Source organism: Castor canadensis, chromosome 6, assembly GCF_047511655.1.
Source record: "Castor canadensis chromosome 6, mCasCan1.hap1v2, whole genome shotgun sequence".
NCBI classification, from domain to species: Eukaryota; Metazoa; Chordata; class Mammalia; order Rodentia; family Castoridae; genus Castor; species Castor canadensis.
In genome coordinates, this window is record NC_133391.1 from 68,733,876 (window position 1) to 68,752,942 (window position 19,067).

General features: G+C 38.0%; 1 protein-coding gene across 3 annotated transcripts in view; it reads left to right on the plus strand.

The window, feature by feature from the left end:
- The first annotated feature begins 508 nt into the window (after positions 1 to 508).
- LOC109693549 (interferon-inducible GTPase 1-like) overlaps positions 509 to 19,067 on the plus strand; it is a 35,239-nt gene continuing 16,680 nt past the window's right edge. For 2 of the 3 annotated variants that reach the window (XM_020174903.2, XM_074076632.1), the window contains exon 1: positions 517 to 793. Coding sequence is in view for 1 of the 3 variants with exons in the window: in XM_020174905.2 (XP_020030494.1) it covers positions 10,348 to 11,598 (1,251 nt within the window). In the remaining 2 variants the exon portion in view is untranslated. Of the gene's footprint in view, positions 794 to 10,327; positions 18,601 to 19,067 lie in introns of those variants that run through there. The other variant, XM_020174905.2, reaches the window with a different exon arrangement.

Below are 19,067 nucleotides of genomic sequence, written 5' to 3' on the forward strand. Positions count from 1 at the left end.
GGCACATAACTCATATTAGAGGGTCTTTACTGAAATGTGAGTAAGCTGTACTCACTATTGCAACTACAGAGAACCAGAAGGCAATTGGTAAGAGTGAGGGTCTCAAAGTCCTGCCCAGCTACATTGGATCATCCATACTGACTTTCCCATCCTATCTGCTTTCCCACTGCCTACCTCCAAACTTCAAACCCATGGTCCAACTCTCACTCATGTCTATGACAACAGGGATGAAGTTTTTGGGAAAAAAATGTACAGTCAGGCAGAAACATTGCTGCAGTACTTGAAGTTGAAAGTGGGAGATGTCTAGGGTGAAACTGGACTTAGCATTTGCACAGGACCCAGGAATTCTGTTGTGTGAATCTTAGTTCAGGATTTGCTTTGTATCAGGGATCAGGAGAAATGATTTGAGATCATTTTCAAATCATAGAAGATGTTCCAACCTTTTTAGTAAGTTTCTGCTCTGTGTTCCCCTCACTTGCCACACTGTGTCACCGAGCTCATTTGTTATCTCAGTACTGTTCAACTTCCTCTTCCTAGAATTGCTTGAGTCACTGGGGAGACAAACATATGCGAGTTTGTTTTCACTTTTCAGTTCTTTAGTAGTTCCAGAATAGGACTAGATTCACACTCCTTCGCATCTGGCCAATAGCACACCATATCCTGATGCCTGGTACTTGCTGCTATGCATGAGTGAAGCAGAAGTGGATTTCTAGTGAAGAGCCTGGAGCATACTGAAGGCCGATTGCTGTGACTTGAGCAACAGCGAGCACATCATCAGACGCAGGATTTTCTGGTAAGTCAGCAAAAGCATTCAGAGCTAATTTCTGACCCCAAAAAATCTCTTTTCCCTAAGGAGGTGATGAATAATGATGTTTTGGAGCAAGGGCTGGAGCACTGGGATCCTCCATTTGGAAGTTAGGGAGCCTTGGTGGAGAGAAGGTAGAAATGGCTGATGGACAGTGTTAGTCACTCGAGTTAACATAAATTTACAGCAAATATTATGGCTGTTATTTCCTTAGTAAAACTTACCCAACTTAGTAAAACTAGAGGCAGTGTTTTTACCTGCCTCTAGTACCTTTCCCTAGAGTGGGTGAAAATGCATGTATCAGAATATATTCTGAAACCTCACTACAGAATACATGAGGTTTGCTCTATTCAATTCTATGCTACTTTCTAGTCATTTTTTCTTCCCTCTCTCCATCCAATTCAGCATTTCTCATACCTTGCACTCCAGTGGAAGCTACACTTGGAGTGAAAGGACATCCTCTGCACACCACTTCTGCTACAACTGGCTGTGGAAATCTAGGACTGGAGAGTCTTTTCATTTTCTTTTTTTATTATAATGTAGAAATACTAATAATCTCCTCTTACATTTGTGATGAAAAGTAAGCCATGTCAGGATATATTGATAAAATAATGTCATTTAGAAATGCAGTCTTTTCTAAGGAATGAAATCTTATGACTTTTCACTTTTCTATTCATACTCACTGGACAAGACAGTTAAGATAAATCTTACAGTATGTATCATTACAACATGGAATTGTTTTCTTACCTCAGGGAAAAAGCAGAAGGGCCAGGGTACAATAGATTGAAACTTCTGAAACTATGAACTTAAGTAAATCGTTGCTCAGGCTGGTGGAGTAACTGAAGTGGTACCATGCCTCTACCTAGCAAGCGTGAGGCCCTGAATTCAAACCCCAGTACCATCAATCAATCAATCAATCAATCAATAGATCTTCCTTTAAACTTTCTCTCAGGTGTTTGTCACAGCAACAAAAAGTCTGACTAACCTAATCCATATTCTGTATTTGCATGTTGTTTTATCATTATCAGAAACTTGGCACTCATTCTCTGTAAATAGAATGGAACTTAAGTGACTCATGGAGCTTTCATAAAATCACTTAATTGGTGGGTTTCTCATTTCCCCCACTCATGTCATAAAGAGTAAATTATCACATTTCTTGGGCATTAATGATAGAGAAGTGAACAAAACAAAAACACATCTTACAACCCTAAGACTCAAATATATTGTAGGAAACTGACAGCAAATAATTACATTAAAATATCATTTCATATAGCTCTAAGTGCTAGGAAGAAAAGAAAACAGAAAACAGGGAAGTGAATGATGGAGATAGATAAATTTTATATCCCAGTGAGAATCTAAATGAAGCCTATATAACTTAAACAGAACCTAAAGCGATGAGATTAAATTAATAATCATGTACCCATCAGGGGAAAAGCAATAAAGGAAACAAGAGCAGAAAGTCAGTGCAAAGGTCCTGAGATAAGAGCACAGCACAGGGAATAGCAGGGTGGAAGCAGAGGCCAAAGGTCCAGAAGTAGTAAATGAGTTCAAAGGTGTGTTGTGTTTGGCAGGTGCTTTGTACTTGTAAAGGACATTATTAGTGAAACAAGAGTCACATGAGAGCTTTATGGAAATGGTGTGTTGATCTAATTTATGTGTTAAAATGATAAATCTACCTATGTTTGAAAACCAATGTTGTCTGTAAGACAATCACAGAAAAGAAAAGAGTGAAAGAACATTTGACATAATCTAAGATGGAAGTGATGACATTGGAGAAGTAGAGTAGTTGATGTGTGACAGGTGATCAAACATGAACAAATTTAGAGAAACATGGTTGCTTTCAAATGGGATACAGGATTATATGGAAAAAAGAGGATCAAGGAAGAAGACAAGGTTCCTCTGTGTTTCCGTGTTTAATCGTGGGGGTTTATGTGCTGACATGGGAAGTCTTTCAACAGATAGGTCAAGAGAAAAGAAATCTGAGCTAGTGAAAATTCTTTTCAACAATCCTCTTGGTTTTTTCCTTCAAGTATATCACACGGATGTTAATTGATTCTTCACATATTTCTACTTTATATAGTACATGTCTATGTATGTGCATATATATACATACCTGTGTATAAACTTAAGCATGTGTAACATCTTCAGTTAGCTATTGCTGTTACAAAGAATGATTTGCTATCATTATAACTAAGATTGATCTGTCATTTTCTTTTATTTTCATTATTTTGTTTTGCCATTCATGATATTTCATATTTAAAATGAATTAAGCACGTGACATAGGGTTTTCTCCTTCATTTTAACTTATAATTACATACGCATCTTTGAATATTTTGTAGAACTTTTTTGACACATTTGGCTGAAATTTCTTATTTTGCTGTAGGGAAAGTTAAATATTAGCATTTCTACAGGTTGCCATCATTTTCTATTTGATCGCCCAGTAATTTTAATACTTCATACTTTATAAAAATATACTGATTCATAAACATTCACAGAAATTTGTTATAACTTGAAATTTCTAGTATTACATTTAAATTTTATGTGCCATTTTACTCCTATTCAAATCTAATACATTATTTACCCCTTTTGTTTTTCAATTTTGGGTATTTAATTCTGGGCCCCACACTTGCAAAGCAAGTGCTCTATCACTTAACTATAACCCAGACCTTTACTTTTCAATTTTTTTATATAGCCTGCTAAATTCGCCTAGGCTGGCCTTGAATTCAAAATCCCCCTGCTTCTGCCTTGAGTAGCTAGGATTACAGGTGTAAGACACCCCACCCAGCATTTATTAATATTTCTTTAATGTTTCTAATTTTGCTAATCCACATCATTTTAAGAACCCACCTGAAAGGAATTGTTATCCTTTTCTTAAATCTTTTTCTTATTCTTACTACATGGGGTTTACTTGCTAAATTTCTTAGTCTGTGTTCATCTTCTCTTTGCGCTTCTATGATAGCAGTGCAGTGAATTCCATGACTCCTTGTAAGGGCAGCTACCTCTGTGGTTCTAGCAAGCCTGCTCCTTCTTTCTTCATTCTATCATTCCATCTATTCCTATACTCACTCTTTTTACTCCACTACCTGTACTTAATTATTCTAATGTGACAGACATGTTTTCTTACATTAATACACATTTGAATAAAGCAGTGTCAAACTGTGTATCCGTGATTTTAATTGAGTGAATAGTGTTGAGTCAAAGACCTCAATCTCTTAACTTTTTATTCCTTCACCTTATATCTTTCACGTATATTCATTGCCCATAGTTATCCATTTCTCTTCAACAAATTACCCTTGACTTACCAGCTTAAAACACACACATTTGTTTCCTTTTAGTTTTGAGGGTCATGAATCTGGGCATGGTTTCACAGGATATAACTCCCTTCAGCCTTTCTCAGAGGACTGCAATCATGGAGTTAGACAGGGCTGGGGTCTCATCTGAGGGATATGTGAGAAGACACATTTGCTTCCAAGTGTGTTCACACAGTAGTGGCATGACTTATGTCCTCAAAATCTATTCAATGAGAACTTTCGCTCCTTGGTAGCTATTGGATGGAGGCTGTTCTCAATCCTTACCATGTAGTTATCTGCAAGACACCATTTTATTTCTTTAAAATAGCAAGGGAAAGAGTCAGCTAGCAAGGTAAAATTACAACCCCTTTTAACAGAATCAGTCACCTTTTCCATGTTCTTATGAGAAGAAATATGCAGGTCTGGCAACACTGGGGAGAAAAGAACTATAAGATCTAGTGAATATGGGAGCCATTGATACCTTAGACTACTGCCTAACATAATGCCTTATTTGTATCTCTTCCCTGAATAGTTTCTTCCAAATTATCCATAGGAACTCATGGAAGAAACCATTCTACTTATCTTATTACTTCCTGTGGTGATGGAAATTAGCAATGTCTTCCAGTGGATACTAATGTAGGCAATACAATGAGTAAAATTCCTCTATCATGAGAGAAAATATTCAGGGAATATCTGTTTGGCTTTTAAAAATTACACAAATATTCCTGATATTTATGTTTCTTGATATTTCTTTACCTAAGATAATATATTTCTTTTAACATTTTAATTATTTCCTCTAATACATGTTGGTTTTCATGTTCTTTTAAAATGAATGACTTTCAAGCACATTAGTCTTGGATTTATCTTATTATTGTCATGTTGATTTTTTTACTCTAACCAGTGAGTTGAATCCACCTGTATTTAGTGAAAGTTTATACTAGAGTTTATTTCTGCCATCTTACATATTACTTTGTAATTGTTGTTCTTAGTTTATTTCCTATTTCTGTACTTTCTTTCCATTGAGTTGTTAGACTGAATGTCTCCTATGGTGTTTTTAAAGCTGTATCTTTAACTTGTTGAGAAAACATCATGAGCACACCAAAAACAAATGCAGACAACCTGAAATTTCTGAACCATAATTTTCATCTCACCAGACAAGTATACTATTTTTGCACATCCTTGGGCTTCAGGTCAGAAATCATGATTCTGGGCATTTTTACAGGGTATATCAAATAAAAATAATTTTCAACAGAGGGGTAATCACATAACAAAAGATAACTTAGTATAATTAGTAACAGTTTATCTTTTTTGTTTCCCTTTATCTATGTTCATTCAACTCAAATCCCTGATTACAGAGCATAATCAATTTTACTGCCACTCTTTCCACATTTATAAGAACATATATACATACTTTAGCAACATCACAGTGTTAAGTTATTTTAGGTAATAACTTAAAATTTTGAAATGATAAGAGCACTATAAGTTCATTGAGGTTTTGGATAGGCTCCTCAATGCAACAGGACCAATACATCATTGCAAGTTTAATCCCAGTCACCCAGAATTCGGCCTCACCAAGTGCAGAGTCGATACTTTCATTTTAAAACTGATCTCTAGTGGAAGCCAAGCAAGATCACAACAGAGTAAGAACTTCCAAAAATCTTGGATTTTCACAGCAACATCAATTTGAACAGATTTTCACATACAAAACAGGCCGAACCTTAAGGCTAAGTGGGGTAAACCTGTATTCCATCCAGCATCACCTGCAACTGACTGCAGGAATCTTAGGTCACAAGTACATCACTACTACAGGCAGGTCAGAGCATTGTGGACTTTGGTCCCGGCCCTGCACTGCACTGGACTGAGTGGGTTGTATGTATTGGTTGCAACTGAGCACTGAAGCGTTAGTACCATAATCATGGCCACTCCATCCTTCACCCAACCTGAGGCTAGACAGCATGGAGAATCATTGTCTTCTTAAGGAAGAATTTGAAATTGGGCTCCAACATGTTGCTTAGGAGGCCAGAGCCAATCCATCCAGAGTCACAGTGAGGCCTACAACACCTAATCACAATCCAGTGATTGTGGATGAGGCACATGTGCCTGCTCCAGACCCTGAGGAGACTTGCAAAGACACACAATTTATTTTAGGCATTCACCTGGTCCATCCTGAACCTGCAGATTTACAACAAACCTGAGTTAAGCTGCCTTCTAGTACTAAAAGAGGAACAACACATCAACTACAAATTCACAGCAAACTTTGACTTAGGGTAACATCTGGTGTTGAAATAGCATAAGCAACTACAGGCTCGGAGAAAAGAAGCAACTGTTTAGAATTTCTAGACATACAAGGACAAACAAAGCCTGATTATAAAAAGTGGAATAAATCTGTAATTCTTTAGTGGGCAGACACTGTCATACAACAACAAACATAAATAAATTTAAGAAACATGTCTTCAAACTGACAAAATGAGGTAGAAGAAGCTGAACACAAAGCATTAAATGTGTACTAACAATCATACAGAGAATTTAAAATAGCATTTTAAGGAAACAAAATAAAATTCAAGAAGATACAGAATAATGATTAAGTACTTTACCAAAAATTTAACAGAGAGATTGAAGTAAATTTTTAAAAGTCAAACAGAAATCCTTTGGCTGTAAAATATGCAGAATGTTATAGAAGGTATAAATAGCAGAATAGATCAAATTGAAAAGCACTAGGTGACTTTAAGACAAGCCATTTGAAAGTGCATGGTCATATCCTCTTTATTTCATTGATTGTTCCTATAATCGTGCTTTTGAGTTCTTTGTCTGGGCTTTCTTTCTCTTTACTATCCTTAGTGTCTGTTACTGTGAATTTGTTGACCTCCAGGGGAGTCTTGTGTTTCTCCATTGAGAATTATGCATATGAGACCAAATTTATTGGCTGGAAGTTTTAATAGCCAGTAGTCTTCAGCTGAATTATTCTGTGTTCAGGCAAGACTTATAGTAGGAGGGGCAGTGTAGTTTCTCACCACTGAACTGGGGGGTAGCTCCATAGTCATGCTTTTGCCTGTGTATCCAAGATACCAGGCCTGGTCCCCAGCACCACTCAGATAGAGGAGAAGTGGATGGAGTCTCTTATGTTTTCTTCTACATGGGTTGGTGTTATATGTGAGTTGAGGGTGGAAGGGTCAGGTGTCTATTGTCTACTTCCATGCTGTTTCTGCCTTAGAAGCTTCCTTTCTTTGTATACTAGAAGCCACTACTGGCTGCATGGCATATTTTAGTCTATAGGCAAGGTAAGTTCCCATGTACACATACCATACATGGGAAAATACACATACAAGCCTTAGTGTGTCCCCCAAATGTATCCAATATGAGGGTAACAAATAGCACATTGAGTTCTGCACAGGTGTTGGAGAACTGAGGGACCTGGGGGCTCTGCCTGTAGGTCTCAGTTCTTTCAAACCACGCCCAGCAGTTCTCCATCCTGTGGAAGGGATGAGATTTGGGAACATCTCATGAGCCCTGAGTCCTGTGCTCAGAGCTTTCAGTCACCTGGAAGCAATTCCCCAAAGCCAAGAAATAGTTCCTGGATGCTGAGCACTGTGCCAGCCATGGAATGGGCTTGGTGCTGTTTCTAGAGTGATCTCTTGGCACTGAGGCTGGCTCTAGTCAGAGAGGGAGAAGCCACCAGTCACCAGGCCACTCACTAGCTGAGCACCTGGTGCTGCTTTAATTTCTCAGCTCTCCCATGTCAAAGTCCCTCCCTCTCCTTGACAACTTCTCATTACTATCTTTCTCCCAACATTATGACCAGGTATCCCTAAACTCCATGAGCTGTGATTTTTCCTTAATTTTCTGTATACCCCCTCTGGCTCAGTCTCAAAGCTTGCCTGTCCTTAGGCAGTTTGGGGAAATCCTATAACCTGAACTCTGCCAGTGGAGGCTAGGTGTTTTGTTTTTGAAACTGTCCTTAGACAATGGAGCAGTTCATACTGTGCAGGTCGATAAGGCTGTGTGTCCAATCTCTGGGCCTTTTGCTACTTCCCAAGCTGCTGCCAGAAGCCCTCAGTTTAGTCAAAACTTCTCCCTCTCTACAACTGCCTCTGGTGGTATTCTCCCACTAAGATGCTATGGATGGGAGTCCCACAACCCTAAACTGCTTCTTTTCACATCCTCTGAGTAGCTCAGTCTCAAAGCTTATCTGCCTATAGGCTGTTTTCAGGCAACTTCTATAATCTGAAATGACATTGGAGGCCAGTGCTTTGTTTTGAAATTGTCCTCAGGAATGTAGCTGTTCTCACTGGGTGTGGTAGGGCCCAACCATTGCATTTTTCCCTCCCCAAGCTCCTGTTTACTTCTCAGCTTGCCTCAAGTCAGAGTCTCTCCCTCTCCATGAGCCTTCCTGGCCATCTCCTCTCACATACTATGGCCAGGTATCTCAAGACACTCTAAGGTGTGATTGCTTCTTGTTAATAAGACCTCTGGAGTACCTCAATCTCAAAGGAGAACCCCAGATGGTACCTTGCCACAACTCTCTGAGGTACAGATATGAAAGTTTGTCTTATCTGGTGTTGGCCTGTTGTGCTAGGGAAGTCATTGTCCAGTCAAATTCTTTCACTGGGATTGAGGATTGCTGATGATGTGGGTTTTGTCCAATAGTTAGATATGTCAATCTGTTTCAAAGGCCATCTGGCTTACCTTGATTGGTGACTTCAGCTTCCCCTCCTCTTGAGGAATCCAGGGCTTGAACTGAAAACACTTTCTTAATTTACTTTGTTGCCTCTCTGTTTTGCTGTATTTTTCCTCTGTCTATACCTCTTGTGGTTGTCAATGATCTTTTTTGCTCTTCTGTATATAGTATCTTCTTTGTTACCCAGTCTATTCTTGTTCAGGGAGTCTGACTGAGAAAACTTCTACTTCTGTTATATATTGCTGTCCCATCTGTAATTGCAGCTTAATATGAAAAATGTATATCAAGGGAAGATTCAAAAAACATGCTCATCAGATGAATATAAAACTTTTGAACCTCTTGAAAATACCATAAGAAGGGGAATAGGTAGAAAAAAGAAAAGTAGAGATGGTCTAATGTGGGTTATAATACATGAAAATGTCACAAGGAAACTCCCTGTATAACTAGCTATCTTAAACAAATAAAAATGTCAATTTTTTTCTTTTACAAAATCAGAGGTCAGAAGGGCAGAACAGGTCCTGTCAAGGGTTGATACCAGTGAGAGGGGGGAGAATATGGGGAAAGAGTGTAGGAGGGTGAATATAGTGAAAATATATTCACTGTGTACACATGTATATAAATGGAAAAATGAGACTATTTGAAACTATTCCAGGAATGGGGGAGACAGAATAAAGGAGAATGATGGAAGGGGTAAATTCAAGTATAATATTTGATATATTGTAAGAACTTTTGTAAATGTCACCATGCACCCTCAGCACTATAAAAAATTTAAAAGTGAAAATAAAATAAGTCCCTCCTAAAAAAAATCCTCATCAGAAAACACTGTTATAGGTTTGCTTTGTACAGATTAAGAAAAAGTAAGCTCATCAACATCTGACATCACTCATACTTCATAAAAATGAATGAGAATTCTGCTGCTCAATTATGTCAAATTATTTTCTTTAAAGAATTTGCTAATCTTTTGATAGAACAAAGCAAAATTTAAAAGAGTAGAGAACTGACTAGATGTTAAGTGCTTCTTAGAAATGATTATTTTAAATGCTGTGTATATATAAAATTTACTAACAAATTTTGATGAACTAGTTAAAATTAAAATTACTTTTAGAATCTTGGAGAAAATGCCTTCTGTCCATGTTTAAAATTGAAAATCAATTTCTACAAGACAGGAATAAGAGTTTTATGGAGTGTACGAAATTCCTATTAGAGATCAAATGGCCACTGAAGACAGATATCATGCTTCACAGGCATAATTTTTAGTTCCTGAATTTGTTTTAGGATGCTCCATTAGAATTAGACAAAATAGGACTAGCCCTGTTTTGATAGCTGTTGAAGCTGGCTAAAGGACACATACAGATTTTTGTATTATTTTTCCCTTTTGTTTAAGTTTAAATATTGCCACAATAAAAAGTTTAATTCAGAGAAAGCAGAAAGATATAAAAACTAATCTGTGTCAGGACATAAGATAGAGAACAACAAGAAGGCAACAGCACTCTTGGTTAGAGCAAAGCATCTGGCACAGCAATGTCTTTCAACTTTCCTCTCCTCTCTTTCTTTCAGTTCTTTATTTGCTCACAATCATGGGTCAGGAGCTTTCTGATGAATCTAATGGTGAAGAACACCAAGATTGGGATTCCAGATTTGCCACATATTTTAAGAACTTGAGGCTAGGAAACAAAATCATCTCTCAGGAAACCATCCATTCAATCAAATTACTCCTGACCAAAGGGAACATTCAGGAGGTCATCTCTGCAATCAATGATGCATTACAAGAAATTGTTGATACCCCAATCAATATTGCTGTGACAGGGTTGTCTGGAGCGGGGAAGTCCAGTTTCATCAATACCTTGAGAGGGGTTGGACATGAAGAGGAAGATGCAGCCCCCACTGGGGTGCTGCCAATGACCATGCACAGAACACCGTACACACATCCACAGATTCCCAGTGTGGTTTTATGGGACCTGCCTGGCATAGGAACCACTAATTTACATGCAAAAGATTATTTTAAGAAAGTAAAATTCAATGAATATGACTTCTTCATTATTATTTCTAGTACACGTGTCACACAACATGATTTAGACCTTGCCAAAGAGATCAGAAATATGAAAAAGGATTTCTACTTTGTGAGAACCAAGGTGGACAATGCTTTAAAATATGAAGAGACATGTAAACCAATTACCTTTCAAAGAGAAAAAGTCCTGCATCAGATCCGATACTGTTGTATCGATGCTTTAAAACAGAATAACATTGATGAACCACAAATTTTCTTGGTTTCTAACAAAAACAGCTCTGAGTATGATTTTCCAATGCTGAATGACATCCTATCAAAGGAGCTCCTTGCTCAAAAGAACAATTTCATGCTTTCTCTGCTCAATATTGCTGAGGCAGCCATTGAAAGAAAGCAAGAGTCTCTGAAACACTTAATCAGGTTAGAAGCCTTGAAGGTTGAATTATTACCACACTTACATAATATTATCAAGGAGAGTGATGTGGAGAAGCTGAAGGAAAGCTTACATGAATATCAAGTTATCTTTGGAGTGGATGATGCATCCTTGCAGAGTCTAGCTAAGGATTGGCATGTTTCTGTGGAACAAATCAAGGAAAATGTTAAATCTGCAAATTTGTTGAAAACTACAAATGAAGAAACAATAGAAGAAAAGCTTCAGGAATGTTGGCAGATGATCTGCTCAGACAATGGAAACCTCCTTGCTATGAATCTTTACATTACAAATATCTTTTGCTTGCAAATTTATTTCCTTGACACTGTGACTGATGATGCAAAAGTTCTCCTGAAAAAGATGTATTTGAGAAAGAGGTTAAATTTCAACTAGTATGAAATATCCTGTGTGTTGAATTCCTAATTCATGAAGGATAAATAACACAGTGGTGTCTCTAAATAATATACTGAGTTCATTGAGGACATTCAGCCTGCAACTCATAGTGAAGGATTGCATATCCCTGTTTGCTGGACCAATAGGATGACACATGTATAATAAGCAGAGAGCTCAGTACCAAACATCCACTTATAATAAACCACCAGGTCAGGTAATTTGACTGTAATCTTGATTTGTTTAATATAGCCAATCCCTTAAGACGTTGCCAGCAGAAATTCCTTTATTACTAATGTTGTTCTATTACTCAGTAGGACAACTGATCTACCATATGCACAAATGTCAAAGTAGGGACCTAACGTGTGAAAAAGTATGGTAAATTATGCCCCCAAAGAAACACAATAAGCTTCCAGGAATAGACTCTGAACAAAAGAAAATGGTGAAATGCCAGAACAAGAATTGAAGAGAATTGTCTGATGAAATTCTCTGAGATACAATAGAATATACACAGATAATTCATGAAATCTAGAAGCACAATTCAACATGTGAATGAAAAATTCGCAAAGAGGTAGAAAGCATTTTTAAAAAGAACAGAAGTCTTGGAACTAAAAATCTTAATAAGTTTAATAAAAAATATAGGTGAGATTTCCAGGATAAAATGGAAGATTAACAGTTTCTTCCCTAACTTCATGAATGAGAAGAGTCAGGGTACCAAGGAGATACCCTACTCCCAGGAAGAAAAAGAGGAAGAACACCGAAAATCAAGAATTAGGTCACAGGACAGCTAAAAAGTTACAGACACAAAAAAACAATGCAGAAAAAAAAGTAAGAAACAGTCCACAGCTCCAACTCCCACTCCAAAAAAGGTAGGAAAACCAAAAGCTACAATCACAAGGTTATCCCCCCAGACTTGCCATGGACTGGAAGTCTTAGCCACAGGAAAAAGCCACAGTTGTCCTAAGGCTTAAGTCCAATGGAGGACTTGGTCTGGCAGTGACTCATTTCCACATGGAAAGCTAGTCTTGAAGAAGAAATTCATTGCATCATTTCCTATATCTCATTGTACTACTATTGAGCGGGGAGCCTATTCTTTGAGACTGTACTCTGGGGACCTGAAAATAAAGAATAATGAGAAGTCAGGGGGCCTGAGAATACCTTATCACAGTGTCTGGAAGTGAGGCAGCCAAAAAAAGCAATCATAGAGAAGGGGAGGGTCAGACACAAACACACTAATAAGTTTAGGCAGTAGAGACAGAAAGGTGTGGAGAGCATGGTGGTAGGTGTCCCTGGCATCTGTGGCATGCAGACAGACAGTCCACCTATGAATTGCTGCAGAGATTGGCACCAATAACTAATTGAAACAGCAATATAAAATCCCTATTAAAGCAAAGCCCAGACCAGAGGGCTTCACTGCAGAATCTACCATACTGTTTAAAAAAAATCTAACATCAAATCTTATCAAACCATTCCTAAAAGTTCAAAGGATAAGAACTCTTCTAAGTTCATTCTATGAAGCCCACATAACCCAGACACTGAAACAAGGCAAAGACACAACAAAAAGAGGAAAGCATAGACTAATATTCCTAATGGATATACATGTAAAAACCATCAACAAAATACTAGTAAACGATTCAACAAAAAATTTTAAATATCATTCAAAATAGAAAAGACAAACCACAGGAAGATCCACAGACATGTACCAGCTGGTACTGTAGAAAATAAAATTTAAAATGGGTGCTCTATCTACCACACAACAAGTAGTTATCAATAAAAGAACTCCTAGCACTTCCAAGCTCACTTATTGGTAGAGTGAGGGGGAATCATCACAGGACATATCTTGGTAAAACTGTGGGCTGGTAAGAGCAGAAGACTGCATTTTCTATATTTGCAAGCTACAATGACCTCATCATCTCCTCTGGCCAAGCAATTGACTGCCCAGAAACTCAGTGTGGACATAACAGCAAACCCAAGGATGAAAACACTGAACAGAGGCAGTGAACTGTGATAAGAGGGGAAAGACTAGATGTCTGGGAATACAAACTGGGGTGCTAAGATGGAGGTGGAACTAAAGTTCTACCAGAGTCCTTGCTGCCTCTCCCAGCCAGTACATGCTGCTTTTATTTGACTGATTTTTGCCCTTCCTAAGGACCAGAAAGTTTGGTGGAGAGCAGACCCAAATTAGGAATTTCCCATGCTAAAACAGCCCACACTATGCACCTGTCATGCTATTACTGAACCTTGAGGATTTGACAGCTGAGCTTGTGGAAGAAGTTTGACTGGCTTTTGCATGTTGATATTATATCCTGTGATGTTACTAAAGCCAGTTATTGGTATAGCAGTTTTGTAAAATACATAGCCTTGTCACTCTATATAAGATTATGCCATATGAGAATAATTATACCTCTGCTTCCCAGGTCATCTGAACATGTTTGCTGACTAGAAAGTTCAGTGCTATGTTTCGTAGAAATGGTGAAAGCAGACATCTGAGCATGGTTCCTTATTTTAAGAGAAAACTCAGTCTTACACGATTGAGCATGGTATCACTACAGGTATTTCATGTATGGCTTTTATTATGTTGAGGAAGATTCCTTCCATTTTTAGTTTATTGAGTGTTCCTATCACAAAAGGTTGTTGAAATTTTTTAACGCACTTTCTTCATCAATTGCGGTGGTTGTGTGTGTTTTCCTTCATTCTCTCAATGTGATGATTTATATTTATTAATTTTGAACATTGAACCATCCTTACATTCCAGGAAAAAAAAACATAGTGTTATAGTACATAGTCCTTTTACTATATGGTTGAATTTTTGTTAGAGGTTTTTGAGAATATTTTACATTGATATTCATAAACAAGACTGACCTGTTGTTTTTTGTTTCAGTGTCATTGGTTTGAGTGGATGCTGGCTTATGGAATGACTTACAAAGTGTGCTTCTCAAGTTTATGGAAGAGCTTGGGAATGATTGATGATAATTCCTTAAAATTTCACTAGAATTTACCAGGGAAACCATCTGGTCTTCAGTTTTTCTTTGTTGGGAGTTTCTGGTTGCTGATTAAATCTCTGTATGATTTCTACATCTATTCTGACCTTTTTTTGTTTCTTCATCAGACAGTATTGGTAGTTTGCATATATCTACACAGTTCCACAATTCATTTGATTATCAAATCTTTTGAAATAAAATTGTTCTTGATACTAATTGTAACTTTTTAATTTCTGTAGAATCTGTATTAATCTTACTTTTCTTATCATTTTAATAATTTTCTTCTTCCTTAGCCAATGTAGACAAAGGTTTGCTATTTTGTTGAACTTAAAGGAGAATTAAATCATTTTCATTTTCTCCATTGTTCAGCAATTCTGTTTTATTTATCTCTATTCTATTTGGTTATGTCTCATATGTTCACTTTTTCTTCTCTAGTTGCTCAAGGTTTAAAGATAGGTTTTGGTATGAGATTCTTCGACTGTAGAGTAAGTATTTAGAGCTATAAATTTCCACCTTAGCACACTGTCATTATGCCTTACACTGAGGTGGCTAAGTATAACTAGTCCTTAGCAATTAGGCACACTGCTAAAAGATAGTCCTGTGGATAAGTATGGAATTTACATTTTACTCCTAGATTGTAGATGATCACCTTTTAGATGTCCCATGACAGTTGGGGGGCCTCTAAGAATATTAAAGCCATTCCTGATGGATCTATCTTCATGACATAATCACCTACCAAACACCCCACTGATGAATACCATCACTTTGTTAGGATTTAACATATGAATTTTGAGGGGACCCATATATTCAGTCTATAGCAGTAAGAATTCAGATCTTGATGTAAATAGGTAGAAGGGAACCATAAACAATACAGAGTCTTTCCTCCATGTCTCCAAATGTGTTTGCAATGATAAAAGGATAGTCAATGTTACCAGAAAAATGATCCTGAGAATTACCTTGGTTCTTGCATTCAGCAGGAGAAGAATTCAAGAAAGGCACAAAGATTTAGTAAAAGTAACAGTAAAATTTATTAGGAAAGGAATACACTTTCAGCAGACTGAAAGCATGCTGTCTCTAGAGTGAGAACAACTCTAGAGACAAGGAAGAGAGAAAGAGAGGAAACATTTCCTGTTACCCATGCAGAAAATGGGAGCAAAAACTCAAAATGGTGGTCCCCAACTTCATGTTTTATACTGGAGAACTAGGGAAATACACATGGCTGTTAAAACAGGGAGGGGTCATTTGGGGCCTCTTGGGTGATTTCCTGGATTTGTGTACTAACCTTTGCTCTATCTAGCTCTTGGGTCTGCATCTTTATTTTGTTAAATTCACTTGTGAAAACCTCCCTGTGCCAGACATACCTGGTATTTAGGATGTGGATTACTCTTGGGAAAAGAGTGAATTCAGCTTTAATGTAGTGTCTGACTTCAAAGCATCCTGTGATAGCCTCTGGACTCTGCGTACCTGATCCTAAACAGAGCTTAGTGTAGTTGGGAAGTTGAATTAAAGTGATTTCTTCCTGTCTTCCTGTTATGGCCACTGTGTATGTCTAACTATTATCTGTCAGTTGAGGAGAGACTTTTTTGGGGGGGAGAGGGAACTGAGGCTTTGAACTTGGGCTTCATGCTTGCAAAGTGGGCACTCTAGCACTTGAGCCACACCTTCAGTCCATTTTGCTCTGGTTATTTTGGAGATAGGGTCCCACAAACTATTTGCCCACACAGGCATAGAACTGTGATCCTAACAGTCTTAGCTTCCCAAATAGCTAGAATTACAGGTGTGAGCCACCAGTGCCCAGCAAGGAGAGACAATTCTAAATGCTCTGAGAAAATAAGCTCAGCAATGATAGTCCTGTTGCCACTAGAATCTGCTTCAGAAAGAATTTTTGTCTATATTCTTACCTCCTAGACGCACTGTCAGGTAATTTGAAACTTATCCTAGTACTATTATGAAATCCACATTGATTGAAAGACATAGACTTGAAGCAAACAAACACACACACACACAAACAGAGACATGGAAGATTTGTCTGAAATAGTTAACTAAGAGTTGTAAAAATATCTGTGTATGAACCCTCCACTTCACATTCTGGATTGCTCTAAAAAATTTTAGTGTTTAAAATTTGACTTACACATATAAGTAAATGTAAAAATGATAAAATAAAATTAAAAAATAAAAATTGACTTATCTTTCCTGTTATACACCAAATGGTTAACAAATGTTCACTGAAGCCTTGAAGCAATTACACATGCTTATAATTGCAGCACTCAGGAGACTGAGGCAGAGGATTAGGAGTTCAAGACCAACCTGAGCTACCTAACAAGACTGCCCCTAAAAAATGTTCAATGAATACAATTGGCCTGACAATCTTCTGTATACATTTTATCATTTTTTCATTTTTTTATGAGGAGGGGAATCATTTTTTCATTTTTTATGAGGAGGGGAATGATGGATTCTGAGTATTGAATTCAGAGCCTTGAATATGCTGAGCACTTGCTCTACAACTTAGCTATACCCATAGCTCCAAGTACTTTTTTTATATAAGTGCTTTTTCCTGCTTCTAAGCCATGATTGACAAAAAAAAAATTACTTATATTCAAGGTACACATGATGATTTAATGTATGTATATATTACAAAATGGATCTTAATTGGCACTGATTCCCATCTGACCTGCCTAAAGCTTCCCCTCCAATGCCAAGAACATCCAGGAAATGCTACTTCTGCACCAAGTGACTCTCATTAACTAGAATGGTTAATTGACAAAATCTTCAGAGGAGACTCTTCAAAGACAGTTTGGAGACAAGAGGGGAAATCTGGATGGACTAACCTGTGCCAGACCTCACAAAAGCTACTAAAGCCAAGAGGTTTTGAAGAAGTGATGTTACACAGGGCTACTGGTCATTCAAGCCCTTGCAGGGACCTCTGACAGAAGGCAAACTTACATTTTTGGCCAAGGCCTTCCATTTAAGTAAAAAGCAAATTATTTTTGCTGGCTCCAAACTTATCTTTTTAGTAGGCCATGCTCATGGAGTTATTTTCCCTTAGGCAGTCTATTTAACTGGGAGCATTCTGACTTTTACTTCCTCTGCATTCTACTTGGTAAAGGTGTTTCTAGTTTTAGACTTAAACTGTTTTTACAGAACACCCTCCAGATAACAACTCTGGAACCTCTCCCAAAACAAAGACCGAGGTAATGACCAACCAGGCCACATCTGTGGTTGGAACCATTTATTATACATACCTTTGTCCCCTGCCTCCAGTTCTTCTGTCTACTTAAACCTAGAGCCAAGGTCTGTATCCCAAAGTCTCTTGGTTTTCCTTCTCATGCTGATAACCATTGGCCCATGTGTATTTAACTGCATGACTCACTTTATCTCCCAAAGGCTACATTTCTTTATACAGGTTGCCACACAAAACCATGTCCAAAGAATGCTGTTTTTATGTCAATGCTGCTTTTATGTCAGCTAGTCCAGGATCATTAATGATGCCACTAAGAGACTTTGAGAACTCGATGCCAATCTCCAACAATGAACAATGGGCAGCTGGGAACAGTGGTCTTCCTGGGCTAAGTGGATACAATGGGTCTTCCCTCTACTGGGACCCCTTATTTTCCCATTGTGACCTTGCATTCAAAACAGGAGGGGATTAGATCTCCTCACAGATGAAAAGAGCAGGCTATGCCTTTTCCTAGGAGAGGATTGTTGTTTCTTCACCAATAAATCTAGCATAGTTAGAGACAGGATAAAAAAAACCTCAGGGATAGGGCACAACAGCTAACATCCTCACAGCCTGCTAATATTCTTTTCTCCTTGTACCCATGGCTCATCCCGCTGATGGTCCCTCTCATCCTTATTTGTCTGGCTGTAATATTCCTCCCATGCCTCATTAATATCCTCCAAAAATTTTTATAGGAACGTATTACTGCCATTTCCCAGACTGCCTCAGGGGAGTAGTTCAAGACCATCATGCCTCTACAAACTCTCCAGGCTGAACAACTCCCCACACTGCCCCTAGCCACTTATGTATGTGCATATATACGTGTGTGTGTGTGTGTGTGTGTGTGTGTGTGTGTGTGTATATGTGCCTATATGTGATATATATATTATATATAAAAAAGCCTGGAATGCTAGAATGTTGAGAAAACAACATGCATAGCTGCCCAACCCCAATGACCTTCCTGCTAATGTCTAGCACCTCCCCCATCCTCCTTCCCAACCATCTTACCTAACACCCATCCCCCTCCACCATCCCTTTTCCATGCCACAGGATGTTTAAAATCCCAAGCCTGTAAGAGAGGTGTGCTCTCGCCCCTCTCAGAGTGTTACTCTGATGCTGAGGATCCCTCTCAGGTCTCCTCTCCCTAATAAAGACCTGCTGCTTATGAAGTTCACAGATTCTTTCTCAGTATGTCTCTCTTACCAACTTGTTCACTTTCAATTACCACAATCAAGTTCTTTAACACGTCCCTCATTTCAAACTTCTTCTAAAAA